The sequence below is a fragment of the Pogonomyrmex barbatus genome, unplaced genomic scaffold (assembly GCF_055798465.1).
Source record: "Pogonomyrmex barbatus isolate J1 unplaced genomic scaffold, ASM5579846v1 scaffold1, whole genome shotgun sequence".
Classification (NCBI taxonomy): domain Eukaryota; kingdom Metazoa; phylum Arthropoda; class Insecta; order Hymenoptera; family Formicidae; genus Pogonomyrmex; species Pogonomyrmex barbatus.
The window spans coordinates 8,963,878-8,985,755 of record NW_028297098.1 but is presented as its reverse complement, the minus strand read 5'-3'; the positions used below and the strand labels follow the sequence as shown (position 1 = coordinate 8,985,755).

Here is a 21,878-nt window from a genome sequence, read left to right as displayed (position 1 = left end):
TCGACTCCGACTGCTCGACGCTTCGCACTGAGCTGGTCACCCTCACGATAACAAGATGCTGTCGATCATCGAGGAATTTCGTGAAGCCGGCATTATTATAAATTAAATCGCGTGTCGACGAAACGAGTCAATCGATTGACGTCAGTGAGGAAAAAAACTTTAATTGTAATATAGTTTATATACACACATTAATATCAAACATCGTCAAAACATGAGATCATCAAAATCAGATGGACGTGAAAAAAATTAACTTCGTAAGGCTACGACTTGTCGAGGAATTGTACGCTTCAGCCAGAAAAAATTTTCCACGAAGACGTGTCATAATTCGGGAATACGACGATCTGTGGCAAGCTGATATCATCGAGATGCACCCATATTCGAGTTTCAACAGAGATCATCACTACATACTCACCGTCATCGATGCGTTGAGCAAGTATGCCTGGGCCGTATCGCTCAAGAGCAAGATCGGAAGCGAAATGGCTAACGCTATCGAGAATTCGAGAGAACGGAAGATGCCCGAAAAACTTGCAAACGGATATGGAGAAGGAGTTTACAACGCCGATGTGCAGAAACTCTTGAAAAAACATAGCGTTAATCATTATTCCACGTATTCGATATTGAAGGCATCGTTGAAATTCAATCGCACTTAAAAACGACTCAATCGCACTTAAAACGACATGTGGAAGATGTTTACACTTCCTAACTACTAATGGTACTTACAAATGGGTCAACGGGCTACCGTGTCTCGTGTCAGATTACAACGCGCACAAACATCGCACTATTGGTATGCGACCCATTGACGTAACTCCCGCGATCGTTAAAAAAGTTTTGAGCACGGTGTACAGCGCAATAAAGATCGCAGGTCCGGCAAAATTTAAAGTAGGTGATTCGGTACGCGTGAGCAAATATAAGACAGCTTTCGAAAAAGGTTACACGCCAAATTGGTCCACCCAGGATTTAAGATCATTAAAGTACAGCGTACTAATCCCGTAACCTATCTAGTCGAAGACTATCGCGGAGAATTCGTCGCTGGAACGTTCTACGAGCACGAGTTGCATCGCGCGACTCATCCGGACGTGTATCTCATGGCGAAAGTATTGCGTAGGAAACGAGACAAGGTACGTCAAGTGGCTGGAATTCGATGAGTCACATAATTCTTGGATACACAAACACAATGTGATTTAATTCATTTATTGTAAACAAATATAAAAATATTTATATAAATATATACAAAAATTTTAAATTCATGTAAAAATAAATAAAAAAATATTTAAAATTTATAAAAAAATATATACAATATATACAATAAGTCTTATTTTTTTCTTCCATTATATCTTCGTAAAGAAACTATACATGATGATAATATGATGAAACTTAAGGATGATAATATATTAAATGTATAAAACTACGGGAAATATGTACATATGTACATACATGTATATAAACTACAAGTATACTACAGTACATAAACAATAAATTATAAGAAATATATACATACGTATATACATGTATATACATACGTACAAATATACGAGGGTAGTCTGAAAAGTTTTGAGCCTAACATAGAAACAAGTATTTTTTCGGTCAAATATAATTTTATTTTTCAACATAATCTGCTTTTAAGTCGATACACTTTTCCCATCGATACTCTAACCTCTTTAACCCCTCCAAATAGTAGTTGGCGTCTTGCTCCGCAAAATAGGCGTTTATGTATGTGATGACCTCCTCGTTAGATGAAAATCTTTGTCCTCCAAGCGAAACTTTAAGCTTAGGAAATAGGACAAAGTCGCTGGAGGCCAGATCTGGTGAATACGGTGGGTAGTCAACCAATTCGAAGTGCAGTTCGTGAATTTTGACCATGGCGACCGTCGAAATGTGAGCAGGTGCGTTGTCTTGATGGAACAGCACTTTCTTCTTCTTCAAATGCGGCCATTTTTTTTGCAATTTCTGCCTTCAGCTTATCAAGTAATGATGCGTAATACGCTCCCGTTATTGTTTTACTTTTTTCAAGATAGTCAATACACACAATTCCGTCACTATCTCAAAAAACAGTCGCCATTATCTTCCCAGCTGATGGAACCGTCTTCATCTTTTTCGGAGCAGGTTCACTCTCTTTGCAGTCCACTGTTTTGACTATTCTTTTGTCTCTGGAGTGTAGTGGTGGATCCAAGTTTCATCTACAGTTATGAATCGACACAAAAAATCTGACTCGCTTGAATCGTTCCAACAGGGCCTTGGAAATGTTCATTCGAATTCGTTTTTGGTCCAAAGTGAGCAAGCGCGGCACCCAACGCGCGGATAGCTTGCGCATATCCAATTCTTCAGTCAATATATGACAAACGCATTCTTTCGAGATGCCCAGCCTCTGCTATCTCTCTAACCTTGATTCGTCGTTCAGTACCATTTGGTGAATATTTTCGATGTTATCAGCGGTGGTCGCAGTTTTTGACCGTCCCGAACGCTCATCATCAGCCAAGCTGGTACGATCACGTTTAAATTCAGCTGCCCATCTTTTTACGGTGACAAATGATGGGGCAGAGTCCCCATAAACAGTGTTCAACTCGATTTTAATTTGCGCAGGCGTATTGCCTTTCAAATGTAAGAATTTATTCACAGCACGATATTTAATTTTTTCCATTTTTACAAAAACACTGACATCGACTGACATAAATGATTGTCAAACAATAACTGAGCATCCAAAATGGCTGCAATTTTCACAAAAGTCTTTCAAAGCATATACTATTGTACTAGAATGGTTTTGACGAGTAACGTTATCTTCATGTTAAGGCTTAAAACTTTTCAGACTACTCTCGTATATGCATATATACATATATACATATGTATGTACATACGTATATACGTGCATACGTACATATGTATTTATATATACGTATAAACTACAAGAAATACGTGCATACGTACATATATATAAAATTATATATAAAAAAATATATACATGTATATTACAAAGGTATTCGCCAATGTCTCCACGGTAACGTTTCCATCGAATCCGGTACGATGTATCATTTTTCATGTATCGGTTGTCGGACTCAGAGCAATTTTCGACTCAGACACCATATATACTTGGTGTAACTTGGATCTTATACATGACTGGCGACGAATCATTTCGATCTCTTCATTCAAGTACCGCGTGTAAGCATCCATCTCGATCTTCTCCAAGATATCGATCCGCATGACCATGGCCTATCTCAAAGTAAATCTTTGGAGTCCGACGATCAGTTCCAAGTCTTAAAACTCAAGTGGCATCCACCGCATGATGTCTTTCAATTCAATGTAATCTTGTCTAACTCGCTGCCATCAACCAAACGCACAATTCTCTCAGCTATCTCGAAATTATTTGATCCAATGGCTTACTCCCATCATAATCATGGCAAAGATTCTAATGCAGCGCTTATGACATGCAAAGGTTCTTTGGGATGGTGCAATTTCTCCTAATATCCTTCATGACTAGACTGCATATTATTGTTCTCTCGAACTTCTCAATTCGCTCGAAATTCCTCGCTGGACCGGAACAGGTCATGACACACAACACTGTGAACGGTTTTTCGGACGCCTCCACATCTGCTTGTGCAGCCGTGATCTATTTCAAGGTTGACTCGTCTCTAGGTGATCACCAAGTTTCTTTATTAATGGCGAAATTTCGAGTCGCTCCCTTGAAAAATCTGAGTATCCCTCGGTTGGAATTAATGGCTGCCGTTCTCTTGGCTTGTATGATTTTTTATGTTTGAGAATCTCTTGACTTAATCGACATTCCATGTCATTGTTGGACAGATTCCACTGTCGCTCTAGCTTGGATAAGATCTATCCAAATGGAAAATATTCGTAGCGAATCAAGTCGACGAAATACAATCTAAGATTCCGAACTCTCAATGGCATTACGTGCCAACTCAAGAGAATCCAGTTGACTGCGCGTCGCGAGGAATTCCCGTACAAAGTCTGCTCAATAAGCCCGACTGGTGGAAGGGTACAGAATGGCTTAAATTACCAAGTGCTCAATGGCCTCAAACTGATGTTACTCTTCTTTTGAACTCTTCACTCGAAGCCAAGTCTCATGTTATCAGTCTTGGAATTGACACTCAAGATGGGATCTCGCTCAACGATTCTCATCGTGGCCAAAATTAATTCGCGTCACATAGTATATTTTTCGTTTTGTCAACATGCTTAAGATAAGGATTAAGCATTCCGTCTCTTCTCCGGATCTACTATCACTCCGACTCCAACAGTATTAGATCAATCCGAAGTGACTAACGCCAAACGTTTTTGGTGTCGATACATGCAATCTCGCACATTTCCTCGCGACATCCAAGAGTAGATAAGCAAGGGGGGTCCTAACCTCCACGGAAAGGGGGGGTGAGGGAGGAGAGGGTTTGTATCCGGAGGAGTATCCTCTTAGGTCGGTAAGGATGGTTTTCTTTCCCCAGAGGGTTCGTAACCGGGAGGGAAAAGGTGGATCCCTCTGGCGGTCGTCAGGGTAGGTTTATCCTCCTCAGTCGGTAAGGCAGTCGCGGGGTTTCCTCGGGTCGATTTCTCCTAGGCGTTGTCTACGGGGATGCGACGTGTGTGTCCTCCCCGTCTTCGACGCCGCCCTAGCGTTTTCCGCGCGGTCTAACGTGTCCTGTTTTTGTTACGTCGCTTTAGGCGATGTTCTGTGTCTAGGCGTAGTCTATGAGGATATAATGCGTGCCGCTCGTCCTGTTTTGTAGAACGTTGCGGTTTGACGCGTCGTCGAAGTGATTCTTTTGAGTGATACTTGTCGTCGTGTTTACGATGGCGAGAACCGTCAAAGTAGCGAATCGGTATCAGCTGTACGAGACACGAATGATCGATGACAATAAGATGTGTTGGTGCTATTCGCTGGATGATCTAACATCTTCTCCTCATTGCGAAACGTAACGGCGTATCCATCGGTCAATGTGACTGAGTACGTCGTGAGAGGACAATACACTCCGATTTTTAATAAGTTAAAGAGACGCAGTTGTCAATTTCTGCCTCAGCGTGAGATTTCACCAAAAAGGTAATAGAGGCGTGTATATGTCATCACTATTGAGGGATGGCATATAATAATCTTTTACTGGAGGTACTCTACGAAAAGAAGAAACCGATCGAGATTAGCAGACGACAGGAGTACATGATGAACTTTTATGAAAGCAGCTATTACGACGTATTTAACGATAACGATGACGACGAAATGTCTTTTTGCGCTCATCGCAAGTATTGGAGGAAAAGCGGTACCATTTCGTCAGCCGCGTACGAGGAGGAGAGAAAAAGAAGAGAGCGCGTTGGCATCAATTAGCACAACTAAGTGTGCGTGCATATAATTATGTACTATAATCGTAATATAACTATGGATTGTATATATGAATATGTATGAGATTAAAACTAACCGCGAGAGATGGAATTTTTTTTTCCTCGTTCGTTTGCACATCGCGGAAACGAGAGGTGGATCGGCGACGCGTCGGAAGTCTTCAATTTGCGTTACCGCGGGTGACGGTTATCGGGAACGTATGAGAGAGGCGAGAGGTGGGAGTCACGCGAGGAGGAATCGTCGTAGGAGTGTTAATAATAACGAGAGAATATTTTATTGGAATGTAAAAAGAGAAGTAAAAAGTGATGAGAAAAAAAGGATATCTAGATGATTGTGCGATGCATCATTTTCGCGCTCGTTACGCGTGACTACAGGAAGTCTGACTACAGGAAGTCTGCAACGGCGATAAAAGATTTGTCTATCGTTTATTTCATCGTTCTACTTGTTTCTATTCTATCGCTATTTTATCGTTGTTATGTTTTTACTTTTTGTTCTCTATTATGTTTTTTAATGGTATTGCGTATGAGATCTTTAGCGAGATCGTCATTCGTTGGCGTGTAATCGCGCTACGAGAAAGCTTATATTTGGGCTCGTTCGACGAGAATAATCTCGCTATCGCACAATAGAGAATAGAAATTAAGCGGTTGAAATTTCCGAATCGCGACTCAGATCGATTCATTGCGTTGGTCCCCGCCCTCTCGCGACCGATGGTAACATCGATCGAGTGTTCGCGCGTATTTCGGTCAGCGATGCGCAGTCGATTCGATTCCCGTCTCGCGCGATGACGCCCGCGCGCGGGATCGTCGTGATCGCATGCGCGATAGCCGTTATCGCGGCGATTCGCGACTCCGCCGATAGCGACGAGGAAGTGATTCGGTTTTTACAAACCTACGAATACCTGGACGGCGATAACGTGCAAACGATATCAGATAACGCGACGTTGGCTTTGAAACACGCGATTGCGGTTTTTCAGGAGTATTACCGTATACCTGGTGATGGCGTTCTTAACAAAGCTATATTGGAACAGATGCGTAAACCGCGATGCGGCGTCAAAGATATATCGAGTGACTTGAATAAGTCTCTGAAGAATTGGGCGAAGACGCATCTCGCTTGGAATTTTCACTTGGCGAGCGAGAGCGTTTTACGAGTCACCGAGGTCGCGTTCGAGATGTGGGCGGTGAATTCGTCACTGACGTTCGAGCACGATTTGATGAATCCCGATATCGTGCTATCGTTTCGGAAGGGTTTTCACACGTTCGTAGATCCTCGACATCAAGGTAGCCGAATATGTCCGTCCGAGTGTCGGAGGTGCACATCGAGCTGACCGCTAAGCCTGACGATACGATTCATCTGCTACATACGTTGACGCACGAGATCGGCCACGCGTTAGGATTACATCACAGTCCTCAGAAAAATGCGATAATGTATCCCTTCTAAGACTTCTATCCTTTCCCGTGCGATTGAGCGAGGCGGATTTTCTCGCCATTCAGAATTTATACAGTTTAAGAAATAAGAGCGAAGTCTTGAGACCAGCGACGACGACCGTAGCGACGACCACAATCGCGACGCGCAACATGGGGGATTCCGCGAATCTGTGCGCGTCGCGACGCGTCGATAGGATGTTGGTGTTAGAAAATAGAATGTATCGACGCCACTTATGGTCGGTCGACCTAAACGGAAAATCTTATGATAGATCGTTGTTACTGACGGACTATCTGCGTTTCCTTCCTAATAATTTTACAATAATTTTACAATAATTTTACGTTTAACGGGCGCGTATCGACGACCCTCGGGCCAACTCGTATTGTTCGTAGACGATACGGTTTACATAGTAGAATTTCCGAGTTTCGAGTTAGTACCGGGTTGGCCGAGGAAACTGAAGGATATGAATCTTTCTCCTAACGCAAAAATCAACGCTGTAGTTAATACTAACGCGGGACGAACGTTTACAACGCGATTTATAATGACGAGATCGTGGCCAAGATCGACGACTGCTCGATGATAGCCGTCAGACATAACTCATTGCACGCGATATTTCCGGGGAGTCCACCCGCTGTAACGTCCGTCGTTCGATACATCGACGGTAATCTGTACTGTCTCGTTAAATGACAGTTCTTCAAGTACAACGAATTTACCAGAAGTGTAACTATGGCTGGTAAATTCGATCCGGAGATTTTTGATATCGTGTGTCCAAGGAACGGACTGTTAGAACAATTGCGCGCTCTTTTGAAAAGACTCGCTCAGATGAGGAACGTATTTTCGAGCGAGGACGATTTAGAAGAGGAGAGGGAGGAGGAAGAGGCACGGAAGTTGTCGTATAGTCTATAGAGCGAAGGATATGAAACGTTTACGAACAGTATCGCGCGATCTCTCCGATTGTAAAGATGTACAATATCGAATACTCGCAGGATTTCGAGACGCGTCGAGTCGACGAGAGCGACGACGCGAGGAGGAGGAAGAAGACGCTCGACGATGACAAGCCGATTGCGTCGAGTCATAACAACGCTGGTTGTACGAATAATCCTGTTAGAATTCTAGAACGAAAATATTCCTTGACTAAGACGGGATACAAGTTTCTCAATGTATGTGTCACTCTTGAACATTCTTCTCGCGTGAATATTATCCTGGGAGATAGATAGTCATGGCAAGGAGGTCTCGATGTCGCCCGATACGTGGAGGCAGCTTGTTGAGCAACGACACATTCTCTCGAAGTATCTGCAGAGTACGGAGAATCCTTTCCAGCCTCGTCGCATATTGGAAATATGATCGTGCGTTTCGGAAAAATCAATAACTTGACGATATTATGCCTGGAAACTTCCGCGGCTCGCTTGGCCATGTCGAAGGAAACAGTGAATAACATGTTCGAGCTCGAGCATTGCATCAGCCGACTTGTTATCTCGTTGACCAAGATATTAGGAAAAATCGATGCGAAATTGGCGCGTTTCAAGGATATCGCGTTCATCGCTAAGGATACGGAGAATCTCGAGAGTCATACGCGATAGCGATGCCTTCGATTGTAATATTATCGATTGCGAACTCGTTGCTCTATACTTTGGGATGTAAGATTAAGATGAAATAAAGTGAGATATATAGTGTAAAAAAATGTTTTTTTTTGTTATTTGTATTTCCCCAAGCATATATAAGTGTAGTGAGTGATAAAAGAATCCGATTATAGTATAAGCAATGAATCTGATTATAATATATAAGCAATAAATCTGATATATAATAGTGTAAAACAATCTAATATATGACACAATAATTAAAAACAATCTGATATATGATAAGTTAATAATGATACGTTAACGCGATATTACGGTTCGGTGATACATTCCTGTCGTTTCGACCACCAATCGTACAGTTTGCACACGTTCTCCATAGCGCAATGCTTCGCGTGACGCTCGCAGTGGAATGTTTAGACATCATCCAGGGTGCTTAGGCGCCCTATATCCTCGAAATCCACGTCGATAATCTCGACGATCACGTCGTGATCCGCGTCGCAGCCGAGAATCTCCTCTAACCTTCTTTTTCTCCAAGCATTTGACATACATTCGTTTAGGCGCGTCTCGCGATTGATCGCAAACGCCGCTTCGAATCACGTGCTTCGAGAATCTGTATGCGACGTCGCCATCGCTCCATTGCAGGCCGTAATGATTGGAGGTTATCTAGCACGCTTTAGATTTTTCCGTCTTTGTAAGAAAATTCCAGGGAATCGCTTCTCGAAATATTCGATGAGTCAGCTCTTTTCTATTTTTTAATATCGCCACTTCTTTAATCATAAATTTCTCCCGAACGATAAAACCTTGCAGATCGACGAAGATCGGTACGTTCGACATCGTCACGAGAATTCGATATCTTTGCGTTTCGCTCTTCTTTATACGTTCGTTATCGCTATCGGGAATCATAAGGAAAACCGCGATTTCCTGTTTTTTTACGTGAGTTTACGTACGACGTTCGTCAGTGGGTTATACTCTACAACTCTATCGTGAATGATGAGACAATAAGCCGTTGTGTTAGCCGGAACGTTCTCTTTGCATTCGAATTCTACGCGAACGTCGACGGTGGCGCTCTTGATCGATTCGTTCTGGTGGGAGCAATCGATGACCACTAGCGGACCGTATTGCAGAAATCTAGTGACAGTCATGAACGGTTCGTAGGTCTCGCACCCGTAATACGTTTTTCGAAATTTCAGATACATATCGTACAGCACTGCGAACTTGTTATGCTCGAAATCTAGATTTATATCGTCGTAGGGATAGAACTCGGAATTTAAATAGAGTTTTACATTAGTCAGCTTTGCAATCGTCGAATTTAGAAACGTCTTCCGACGGTATGTTTTTCCTTCCGGTTTATAGCGCGAAGATCACGTATCGCGGTTTCTCCAATTGCGTCGCCGCTTTTACCGCCCAGAAATGCTTGGTCATACTTTGCAACAATGGAAATTCGTACAGATCCCACGAACAAAAGCCCATGCTCAGATATCGTTCACTGTCCAACGTTCGCAGAAGTGACAGTTTGTTAACGTTATTAAGTATCACGTGTGGCATTCGCCACTGTATTCTTAACAAGGTGATCTTCGGTCTCTGATCTGAATGCGCCACGACGCAATTGTTATCGTTGCGAGCGCGTATCAGAATGAATTCGTGTCGCGCGTTTATCACTATGCGTTTATAATCCTCGCAGAAACCGAGAAGTACGTTGAGAGGCACGCAAAAGTTGAAATCGTCCAACACTATAGGCGGTATTTCCCATCCGGTGTTTTATAAAGCTCTATCTCTCTCGTAACTCAACGATGCGTAGTTTTTCATCAAGGTCGTTATGCTGACGTTTCTGCTCTTATCTCCACGCCATTGAGCTCGTATCGAATCTCGTATCGAACATAAACGCGACGCAGTTGTTGACTAGTTTCGCTCTCGTAACTACCTTCGCTGTGCCTTCCTTCGCGCTCTCTCTCGTCGCGAATTTTCCCTCGATATATAGAAAACTTTCGCACGGCAACGTATACAGATTTTGTTGCTGTATAGGTATTCGTATCTCGTCGCTGTATCCGAACGTGGTGTTAGCATACGGATTGTAAGTGTGGGTTTCTATTCTCACAATACGATCGTCAAAGATCGGGGTACTTCTGATACTTAAAATGTCGCTCGCCATGTCGATTTTTTACGATGAAAAAAGATCTTAAGAACGCAACGTTCGCGGCGTTCAGCTCGTTCGCTCTTCCCTCGCGTGCCTTCCTCGTCGCGTCGTTTTGCGGTAGGATCGCGGATGTAGCATTTGCGTCTCCTCCTTTTGTGTACCATTCGTTCAGAACGAGCATCTTTCGTTCTTGCGCATTTCTCTCTAATGCCTTCGTCGTCGCACATGAAGTCGCGTCGTTATCTCCTCTCCGCGAAAATCGATCGGTCGCCCGTCTTGATCCACGACTCGAAGCGTGATATCGGTAACGTTTCGCGTGATGATCGGAAAGTAAATAATCGATGTCGGAGCGTTCGACAGTTTATACTCCGGAGGAACGTTCAGCGAAAACTCGTGTATCGTGTGAACCGGCTCGTTGTTGCTGTACGCGCCCGCGGTGATATTGCACTCCACCCGAATGATATTCACGCCCATAATATTCACGGATCCGTCGGACGTGTGCCATTTGTTCGGTCGTAGCACACGCGACGACGAGAATCCCAGGAGCGAACCGATGTTGTTCGGTTTCGCGAAATCGATTTGATGCTCGCACTTGATCTTCTCATGGTGTTCTCGTTGGTGCGAATGATCAGAGACCGCGCGCCCCTCTCGCCCTCGTCGCTCTCGTCGTAGACGATGTCGTCGCTCTCGTCATCGTCGCTCGTCCTCTTGCTTTCGTCGATCCTTCGCTTTTTAGAGATAGCGTTCGGATATCTGTCTATCGCGCTCAATTCGTACAAACCCTCGGGAATCACGATCGTTTTGTCGTTGTAATAGAACTTATTATTTGCGGAATTCGGTATAGCGTTTTACGTCTCGAAATTCGTGAGACCTAACTCGTAATCGTCGTCGCTCAAATCTAAGGCAGGAAAATAGTATGCCGTGAGGACGCTACTTTTACTGGTGAACGAAAGGCTCAGTGACATCGCGACCGATCCTCGAAAGAAATTGCAGACACAACTGACTGCAGACGCTCGATGTCTGATACGATCTGCGATTGTACGTTATATTTACGCCGCCGCCGAGACATCTCTCGAGTTCCTTCGGCGGTCGAAGATTGCCGAAACCGACGAAGTAAATTGCGTTGTTTCCCCTCTTCACATAGGCGACCCAATGACTATCCGAACCCATCGAGTCGTCGAGATTCACGGCTGCTCTCGTTGCGTCGCGCCTTCGATGGTAATGCGTCACACATAAACACTCCTCTGAAAAAGAGCACTCGCAGACGACACGCCGAGCGGTTCAGCTGTTCGTTTGTCGTAATGCCGGAGAGCGGTAACTCGAGCGATCCTAACGTTTCCTTCCACAATTTTTTTTTTCGTTTTTCTCGTCACATCGCTGCCACGTTTGTAAGGCGCTAGGTACAATCCGTGACCTTCCATCGCCCGATTGTGACGTTGCAATTCCTCCAGTTGACGCCGTGCGGTTTTACCGGCGTTCACCGCTTTCGCGACGCCCGCCGCGCCACCGATCAAAGAACCGAGCGCGCCTAATATCGGAAAAATGGGTAAGCCTCTGCGTTTCATCATTGGAAGTATCCTCCTCCTCGTCTTCCTCTTCTTCTTTCTCAAATCCATGCCTAGCTTTGTTTTTGCTTTCATAATAATTCATACGGTCGCGGCGGCTCTCTCGCCGAAAGTGGAATCTCTGGCCGTTATACGTTCGCGCGCCTTCTCGGCGAGAGCTCAGTCAGCGTCGTGGCGATCGGCGAGTTTCTTATTTCGCGAATAGGCGATGTCGTGCTCGCGGAACGCCGCGTCCCACGGGTTTACGCCTCGATCGTCGCGCGCCAATCGCTTCGCGAGATGGGTGCCGGGCCCGCAAAATTGATACTCAGAAATATGTAGTTCGAAGGGAAGCATGTTTATCGCCGTATCGAGTAATTCTGCGCCGCTAAGCATTCGTTACAATTCTTGATAAGAGACGCAGGACCGTCTATATGCGATTGATCGTTGCCACAGACGATTATAATGCTCCAGACACATGCAACAACGTTGCTCCTCGGGATTCGCTCTCAGATGATTGGGTAGTCTGTTCCACGTATCTGTCGAAATTGCGCACGAGAACGATCTCCGGGACAAGTCGCAACTGTTCGACGGATAGAGTGAGAATATCTCGTTATCCGTCAATAGGAGAAACATATCGATCATTGTGCGCGATCGAATCGCCGTCGAGTATAAGTGAAGCGATTATCGGTCGCGTCTCCTCGAAACGAGCGCGCGTAAATGCGATTTGTTCGACGGTCGCCGGCTATAGGAGTGCCCAATCTCGACCGTAAGACTCGACGAATCTCGAGGGACGCGGTCGGGAGGGTGCGCAGACACGGCCCTCTACTACCGAACACGATACGTTGCATCATTTGCGGCCCCTCCAACTGCGGTAAAACGAACGTGTTGATAAGCATGCTCGAAAGTCCGCACGGCGCGCGCTTCGAGAACGTGTACGTTTACTCAAAATCCCTGCAACAACCGAAGTATCGATACCTGGTGGAGCTGCTCGAGTCGATAGACGAGATCGGCTATCGCGCGTTCTTAAACAATAGCGACGTCGTGCCACCGAGCGAGGCGCTTCCCAACTCGATATTCGTGTTCGACGATGTGGCCTGTGACAAGCAGAACGCGATTAGGGAATATTTCGCCATGGGTCGACACTCGAACATCGATTATTTCTATGTTCTTTGTTAGACATATGCTAAAATTCCGAAACACCTGATACGCGACAACGCGAATCTCTTGATTCTGTTTAAGCAGGATGGCACTAACCTATAGCATGTTTACAACGAGCACGTGAATATGGATATGTCATACGAGAATTTTTATAGAAACGAATTGGAGGAATTGATCTCGAACGCGCAATGGGGACCGTTAGGTCGCAAATATATGGGCGCGCTTCTAAGCGGGGACAGAGTGAGATCGATCACGTTTACGAGGTGTACTTCGACTTGGATGGCTCGATGCTTAGCGACAGGCGATTCGACGTGGCCGCCAACGACAGCGTGATCGTGAGCGACACGCGATATCCGGGTACCTCGGGCTTATACGAATTGATCTTCAAGAGACTTCCCGACGACGCCGTATACACGGAAAGCGACAAGCAAACGTACAAGAGTATAGTGCTGACTACGAATGCCCATCGGTCACAACGCGCTTACTGCCCAGTCTAGGAAACAAAGGTTACAAATACAAGCATATTGAGCATATCGAGCTCGATAGAGACAAAAGTGGCGCTGGTACTGGTAAAGCGAGAAAAAAAGGGATCGATTCTGTTCCATCCGTTATGCGGGTGAGAGATAAAGGAATCGAGTACGTTTACTGGGACGATCCCAACGAGCTAGTCGATCGTCTTCGATTGCTCGATGCCTCTCGACGAGCTGGCGACGCTCACAATGACAACGAGATTGTATCGATACTCGAGGAGCTTCGCGAGATCGACGCGATTGAATAAAACACGCGCGCTCGCGGCCCGAGGTATTCCCGTTATGTTGGTGAACAAGTTCGGAAGACCATTGGAGTCGTTCGGCGGAAGCGACAGGGCACGCTCGCGACTGTCGATCGATTCCCTGCGTATGTGCGTAACAACGCGCTCTGTCTAAGTGACGATTACTACGACGCGAGAGACAGAACCATACGGCGTTTAGCCGCACCTAGAACTGATACCGAAGAAAAGCTACGTGGACAGCGCGTTTCGAGACGCGGAAACGAGAATCAAAGAGACGAGCGAACTCTCGACGAGCACTCGAACGTTGCTGTCGGAGATGAACGAGAGCGGTCAGATCGGCGAATTGGAGGAATCTATGGCGCGCATAACCAGATTGTTTCTCAAATACGATACGCAGATCGCCAAGATTACAAGCAGATTCGTCAACCACGAGGGCATGATGTCTGCGAACAAATTCGGAAAGTCTCTAGAGAGGCAGCGCGGCATTGACGATCATTTGATCGCATCCCTGTGGGCGTCGCAGTGCGCTCTGCCTGAATCCGGACGACTACGACGTCAACAGACGCAAGATATGCCATTTGGATACGCCGATCGACGATGCCGACGCGACGACCAAGGGTTATGTCGACGACGCGCTTCACGTAAGGAACGAGGAGTTGAAAGTTCTAACGAACGAGTTACAAAAACAGCTGGAAGATATGAACAAGCGAATTCGGAATATTCTCCTACAGTATTACGACGTAAAAATCGAAGTGGACGTTCTGCGATACTTTGAGAAGAAGAGAGAGGCCTCGCTTGTCGATCACGACAAACGAATAGAGGAGATGAGAGATGGAACAAGAGTTCGAGAAACGGGACGAATCGCGAGAGAAAGATCTGAGCGAGATTCGAAGGGTCATCGAGACGCTCGATGACGCTTAGGAGAAACGAACGCGAAATCTAGAGGAATCACTGCGACAGATCGAGGAGAGGAGGGAGGTCTCGCTCGTCGATCTCGATAAACAAATAAGGGAAACGGAACAAACTCGTTAAACAACCAACTATTATTAGAATTAAAGATCTGTCTATGTTTCAACGTGCGCTAGGACAAACGGGGGAAAAATAGGACAAACTGCGAGCTAGAGATTCGAGCGAGATCCGAAAGACGCTCGGCGACGCTCAAGAGAAACAAACGCAGATCCTAGAGGAATCACTGCGAAATCTAGAGAAATCCCTGTAAAACGAGCTCGACGCGTCGTCGACGAGCCGTGAGAGAATATCGACGTGGAGAATCTCGCACGTAGCGTGACAGAAGATCACAAGAGAACTAACGGACAAAGCGATAACGAGAGAGACGCTGGGCAAAATGTTGGCCTTTGGATAAAATAGTGATTAGAGAAACGATAAACGAATTACTAGTCGCACTAAAAATGGATTTCCAAATACCATGAAACACGCGATTAACGTTTGGAACGAGGAACAGGAGCGAATGCGCGAAGCGACGAGCACAAATAAAACCAATCGCGCCTCCTCGTAAATCAGCGATGAGCGTCGAGAAGAGAAGACTCGTCGAGGAGCTTCACGCCCCGAAGAAACTTTCCGCGTCATCGAGTCATGGTGCGCGGTTATGACGATCTGTGGCAGGCCGAGATGCGTCCGTACGCGCGACAAAACAAAGGCTACAATTACGTGATGACGGTCATCGACGTGTTGAGCAAATACGCGTGGGCTGTGCCGCTGAAGAGCAAGAGCGGAAGCGAAGTAGCGTTGTCCAAGATATTTCGCGACGACGCTTGACATCCGCAAAATCTACAAACGGACAAGGGCAAGAAGTTCTACAACGCTTTTGTAAAAGCGGTTACTGATAGTACGATATACGTCACTACTCGACTCGGTGATGAAAGCGGTTGTGGAGCGATTTAATCGCACGCTCAAGAACAACATGTGGAAACTCTTAAACGCTAAAGGGATCGTACAGATGGCTCGACGCTCTACCGCGTTTAATCTCGGAGTATAACAACCGCGCGCATCGAAACCGGAATGCGACCGGCGGACGTAACTCCCGCCATTGCCAAGAGACTCCTCTCCACGGTATACAGTCACTTGAAGATCGCAGCCCCCACAAGATTCAAGGTGAACGATCTGGCATCAGCAAGTTCAAAACGATTTTCGAGAAGGGATATACGCCTAACTAGACGACCGAGATTTTTCGAATCGCTAAGGTGCAACGCATGAATCCCCTACGTATCTGCTGAAAGATTATCGTAAAGAGCCAATAGCTGGAGGATTTTACAAACGCGAGTTTCCAATTCCGATATCTATCTCGTAGAGAAAGTGCTAGAAAGAACGTTAGAGTTTTCGTCAAATGGTTAGGAATCGACAATACACACAACTCTTGGATTCATAAAACGGCTGTATTGTAATGAATAAAGAGTGTACAATTACTTATTCTACATTGGTAAAAGTTTTATACTACATTAGTATCTAATAACAGTATCTTATAATGATTGCATGGCAATGTATCGGTGGAAGGTATTAAGTATCGCTTGTCATCGTGAGGACTCAAAGCTAGCTTTAGTTCGGACACGGTGTAAACCTCGTGTAGCATCGAGCGTACGCACGCCTGACGTCTCGATGCTGCGATGATTCGTTCAAGCTATGCGCGAAATCCTCGAACGTTATCGTTTTCGCGACGGTACTCCTCTTGACGCCCTTTATTCTCTTTGTATCGCTCTTTCCCAAAATTCTCAGAGCGTACATCTTCGCCCTGAGTCCTATAAATTTCATCATGACCGCTCCGTTGTTCTCGTCTTTTATCAAACCGAAAACCTTCTTGTTCGCGCGCGGTATATCATACGTATTGTCGTCGGAATAATCATTGATGTCGAATCTCGCTTCATATTCTCGTAAACGTTCCGGCATTCCAGAAAATATATCAAGCTATCGGTGTCCGTGTACATGATTTATATTTGAAAACGGTTGTGCTTCTCTTGGTAGATATTTTCGAAAATTTTCGGGATACCTGTATGGAAATTACGATTTGGATCCAGCATTATTTCACATTACCGGGATACACGTGGGACGCTATGTTGAAATACACGAACGTTCGATTCGATTTGCTTATCGATATCGATATGGTGATGTTCCTAGAGCGCGATATACGCGGCGGTTTGAGCCAATGCTCGAACAGATACGCGCGTGATTTTGCATTTAGAGCGATAAAGCGGCATATAATCATAATGAAAATCATACAATCGCATCTTGGATATCTCTGAAATGAACATACCAACGTAAATTGGTGTTAAATTGAACCTCGAGTTTGCGCAACTCGACAGCCATGAGATTCTCGTCGAAAACGCTACTACTGTGAAAATTCGGTTTCGCGATCAGCGCCTCCGTGCCATATCTTCCGTCCCAACACGTCACGAGCCTTACGTCTACGTAATCGCGCACGTTCTCCATTGTCTTGCCGAAAACCGCGTTGTTCATCAGCTTATACAGATTCCTCTCGAACTCGTTGCTCGTGCGAGTTCTCCGTTCCGTATTGAGCTCGATGTACACGTGTAGCCAAAAAGATTGCGCGAACCACAACGCGCGATAGACCTTCGTCACGCGTAAACCGCTGTCGCACGCACTGCTAAAGATTGCGATAGTGCGTCACGTAACGCGACTTGTTGTAGAGCGTGGCGAGTAGTTTTTTGTTTCGATTTTCCGGCGATCTCTTGCGCGTCGGGCAGAACGAAAGATCCGCGTGGTCGTCGTGAAAATATCGCGAATACTCGAGATCGATTTCTAGAATATAACCGATATCGGAGTCAGGTGGCACGGACATAATATCAAAACTCTCGACATCCTCGACTCATCGAAATTCTGCATACGGTAAGAGTTCGCACATGGCCCAGCAGTAGAGATTGTTCACATCGTAGTTCACATCGTACATGAGATATAACGACGGTTGAGATGAGTCGTATGACGATTCATATTAGTTGTTAGCTCGCGCGTATCTGTTCGAGCATTGGCTCAAACTGCCGCGTATATCGCGCTCTAGGAACATCACCATATCGATATCGATAAGCAAATCGAATCGAACGTTCGTGTATTTCAACATAGCGTCCCACGTGTATCCCGGTAATGTGAAATAATGCTGGATCCAAATCGTAATTTCCATACAGGTATCCCGAAAATTTTCGAAAATATCTACCAAGAGAAGCACAACCGTTTTCAAATATAAATCGCTGTACTCGCCGAGAGTTCTCACGCGAAAAACACTCCTATACTCTTCGCGCGTATTCGTAATCGCTAACGCTCACAGTTTCGCCAGTTAAAAAACTGTAATAGGCTTCAATCGGCGGTAACTCAGTCTCTAAATGTTTATCAATGCTATCGATGTACTTGTACAGAAATACGCCCTTACGCGTGAGCGTAAACTCGAAATTCTCCGCAACGAGATCGGAAAATTCGAATCGCGTGATCCTCAATTTTTCTCGATCTAGATAGAAGTTACTTTTTCTAAACTGGTATTGAGAAACTTAAACGAATCCACGAAACGTAGCTTAACACAATTTTTCTATTTTCCGTATGCCGAATCGTTGACGATTTTCGAAAACGCGATGTAATTCTCCTTAGTTAATGGTAACAGATCGACTCTACCCTCGAAAGCGTTCGCTACATCTTTGATAATGAAATGCGCGTCGTAACCGGATAGATTATGAAAAAAACGGGAATAATGAACGCGTTCTAATAGTTCAAATTGCAGCTCGCGTGCGCGGGTCCTCTGTACCATCCGGTAAGATGACGGTGATCGCGCACGCGAATATCGTATGACCTAAAACTCCTTTCGCACACGTAACAATTTGTCGCCTTTTGAAAAGCGCTCCGTTTGTTCGGGGTGAGCTCCGACATCGGTACGCTCGCACACAGAACCTTCCTCACGCGACACGCGAGAGCGCGCAGCTTCTCGACGAACCACCAGACGCAGTCATCGCCTCGGCGAGATCTATACGCGGATATGATTCCGTTGTATGTGCTGTTGTAGTCAGATCTACAACTAATAATAAAAGTAGTCCGCATGGCAACAAAATTAGTCCGCATGAAATTCGGAAAAAGTCTTTCGTAAGACGACACAAATGCGTGATTGCCAAAATTGCGATCAATCTTTCGAAAGACCGCAGAAATGCATCGCGCGAGAATATTGCGAAAAGTCTATCAGCAAATTCCTCAATTTGCTGATCGAACCGGGCGTGATATTGAGCAAGCAATATCACGCGATCAATCGACGCAACCGATCAGAATGCTGATCGGGCATCGACCAGTCTATATAATCGATCATATAAGGCAGAGTCGAGAGAGAAAAGAGAAATACTACGTGTCGTCCGGAATCGGACTTATAATAATCGCACGAGATATTACCGAATTTCGTAGCGAAGTTCCCGCGAGCCGTACTATCAGCATCTCAGGTGACATATTCGCTCGTCGGCTGCCAGAGTAACGCGATACGCACCGAGTCACTCGACGACGTTTAACCGTGTGTAAAATATAATCGTTAATATATCAAGCATCTGTGCACTTGTGAGAATAAATCAATTAAAATAAAGAAAGTGTGTGTAAATAAGTTCAAGAAGATCCCTACATTCTTTTGATCCTGCTCGGAGTCCCAACTCCTTAGGCTTAACGAACCCGACTATCCCTAATATTAACGTTGTAGCCCATCCGGGGTACAACAGTGCTACGCAAATAATATCCCACGCTGAACGCTTTGTAGTGTTGATAGGCGAATCTATCATCGAGATTCCCAGTGAACCGTTGATCTCCCTTTTCTAAAACGCACTCCAGATCATCATACACGACGAATCGTAGTTTCTTCTTTTTGTCGTGATTGTGAAAGGAGAGCAACTTGTCGTCCTCGTTTGGAAGAATAACGGCGCAATCGCTCTTCCACACTCGACACTATGCGCGACCAATTTCTCGTTCGAGTAAAAATAATGTAGACATCTGAAAAATACATAATTTATAATTAATACAAAATTTATCTCGCGACGAGCATAGTCTCTCTCTTACGCTTACCGGTTACATATGTATTTTTTTTCTTTATGCTTGTTTATTTGCGACGTTAACAGTCGAGACAGGTGCTTTATCCATATGAAGTGACCGACGTTATCATCGCGCCGCTCGTTTGACAGGTAGAGCAAATTTACGTGCGTAGACTTCTTGTTCCCCGTGAGCAACAAGGAAACGATCATGATACCGTTTCTCTCCCTTTTCTCTCAAATGGCAAATACGTTGATAGACACATCGTTAAGATGTTCGAGCCTAACGATGTTTCGTAGCGTCATAGGAAAGTCGATACCATCGAAATTCAGCACCAACGAATAATGAGGACGGTCTGTCCGAGTATAGATCAAAGGGATATAGAGCGACCATTACCGCCCCACGCGAAACACGCGTTGTCGTTTGAACGTACATTAATGAACGTACGTAATCACTCTCTCTCTCTTATATCTTATCTTCAGAGGAAGTGCCATCCAACATCCAGCGTGCATAGGATTACACTTGTTCACATTGATCATCAAATTTGATATCCGAAGTAACGCCCAACCGCTGTCACGTTCCTGAAATTCTTCCAGCGACGTCAGAACAACATTCATCTCCGTCGTACCATTCTCATAGATCAGACATAACGAATAGCTGACGATTCCTCGTGAGAATGCTCTTAACAGCGCTCTTATTATTCGCGACGAACTCCCCATGAAACACGGTGTTGACCTTTAAACACGCGTGCATATCAAGATCGACTCGCACTCGCTCGAGCACCGTGGCTCTCGTGTCCTCAAGAAACCGTCGAGGTTCGATGTTTACCACAGCACCCGTTCGTACGCAATTCGCGAAAGCCGTCTCGATATCCACCCATTCGAATCCCTTCGAACCGTATCCTGCACCCAAGTAACTAAAACGTCGACTCAAAGCGAATTTCGCACTCTCCAACTGCGCTATTCGATTAAAGAATTTATCGTTCCGGTAACCGTAGGATCGACTCTATTCTCACATCTTTCTCTCAAGACTTCGAGACACTCGATACACTCCTGTTCCCAAATACGATAGGCGCACACCCCTTCAACTCCCGCCGCGCGTTCGAGAAAATCGCGACTCTTCTCCATGTCGCAACTTCCCACACAGTGTTAACCAACCGTCCGTAGGAACGACAAATTTAACGTTTCACAATTTTTTCTCTCTCGCTGTTCTCTCGTAGATCACCGCTCAGAGCGAGCAACGTTTCGATTCACAGTTTCTCTCGCGGGCTCTCTGTATCGATTTCTCGTCGCAAGTGATACGTGGCCACGTTCCAGAGTCTTCTCTCACCACGATCCACTCCTCATCGTTGCCAGTCTCGTGACACTCTAAACTATCGTCACTCTCGATAATCAACTCGCAACGATCGTCATCGAGATCGCGATGCGTCACATTACGATCGAATGCGCATAAAAGCGGATCGTCGCTCTCACTCGAAGACGAGCTGCCGTTAAGCGCGATTTTTTCCATATACCATGTTCTTAAAAATGGAAAAAAAATGCCTCTCACGACTAGATATATGCTCCGAGGCAGTGTCGAAAACGCGTCAAATCGCGACAACCGCGACATACTGAAATGACAAAATGCGCGGTATTCTACATAATCAGAACGCGCGCCTTCCCGTCGACGTGAAAACAAGACGCGCTAAACCCCGCGGAAAACGCTTAGACACAGAACACGCCTAAGGCGACGTAACAAACCGCAGCATCCTGCAAAACAGGACGCGCTAGACTTCGCGGAAAACGCCCAGATGCGGGAAGCGCTAGACCCCGCGAAAAACGCTAAGGCGACGTAACAAACCGCAGCATCCTGCAAAACAGGACGCGCTAGACCCCGCGGAAAACACTAGGGCGGCATCGAAAACGAACGCTAAGGCAGCGTCGAAAATGCGCCCGGG

The 21,878-nt window shown here is 45.5% G+C and overlaps 4 protein-coding genes across 4 annotated transcripts; 2 read left to right on the top strand and 2 right to left on the bottom strand.

Moving 5' to 3' along the window:
• Positions 1-3,539: 3,539 nt before the first annotated feature.
• On the top strand, positions 3,540-4,143 carry LOC148938033 (uncharacterized). The gene is made up of 2 exons (XM_089082817.1): positions 3,540-3,729; positions 3,848-4,143. Exons 1-2 carry the CDS (start codon positions 3,540-3,542, stop codon positions 4,141-4,143), a joined length of 486 nt encoding a protein of 161 aa, XP_088938943.1.
• Positions 4,144-6,107: 1,964 nt separating this feature from the next.
• Positions 6,108-6,650, top strand: LOC148938032 (matrix metalloproteinase-24-like). Its single transcript, XM_089082805.1, has one exon. The coding sequence runs from the start codon at positions 6,108-6,110 to the stop codon at positions 6,648-6,650; it is 543 nt and encodes a 180-aa protein (XP_088938931.1).
• A 3,022-nt stretch (positions 6,651-9,672) lies between these two features.
• LOC148938031 (uncharacterized) lies at positions 9,673-10,474 on the bottom strand. Its single transcript, XM_089082801.1, has 2 exons — positions 10,309-10,474; positions 9,673-10,055 (listed from the first exon to the last, which is right to left on the bottom strand). The coding sequence occupies exons 1-2, from the start codon at positions 10,472-10,474 to the stop codon at positions 9,673-9,675; spliced, it is 549 nt and encodes a 182-aa protein (XP_088938927.1).
• Positions 10,475-16,489: 6,015 nt separating this feature from the next.
• Positions 16,490-17,855, bottom strand: LOC105433082 (uncharacterized). Its single transcript, XM_089082789.1, has 3 exons — positions 17,794-17,855; positions 17,168-17,552; positions 16,490-16,855 (listed from the first exon to the last, which is right to left on the bottom strand). Exons 1-3 carry the CDS (start codon positions 17,853-17,855, stop codon positions 16,490-16,492), a joined length of 813 nt encoding a protein of 270 aa, XP_088938915.1.
• Between the last annotated feature and the right edge of the window lie 4,023 nt (positions 17,856-21,878).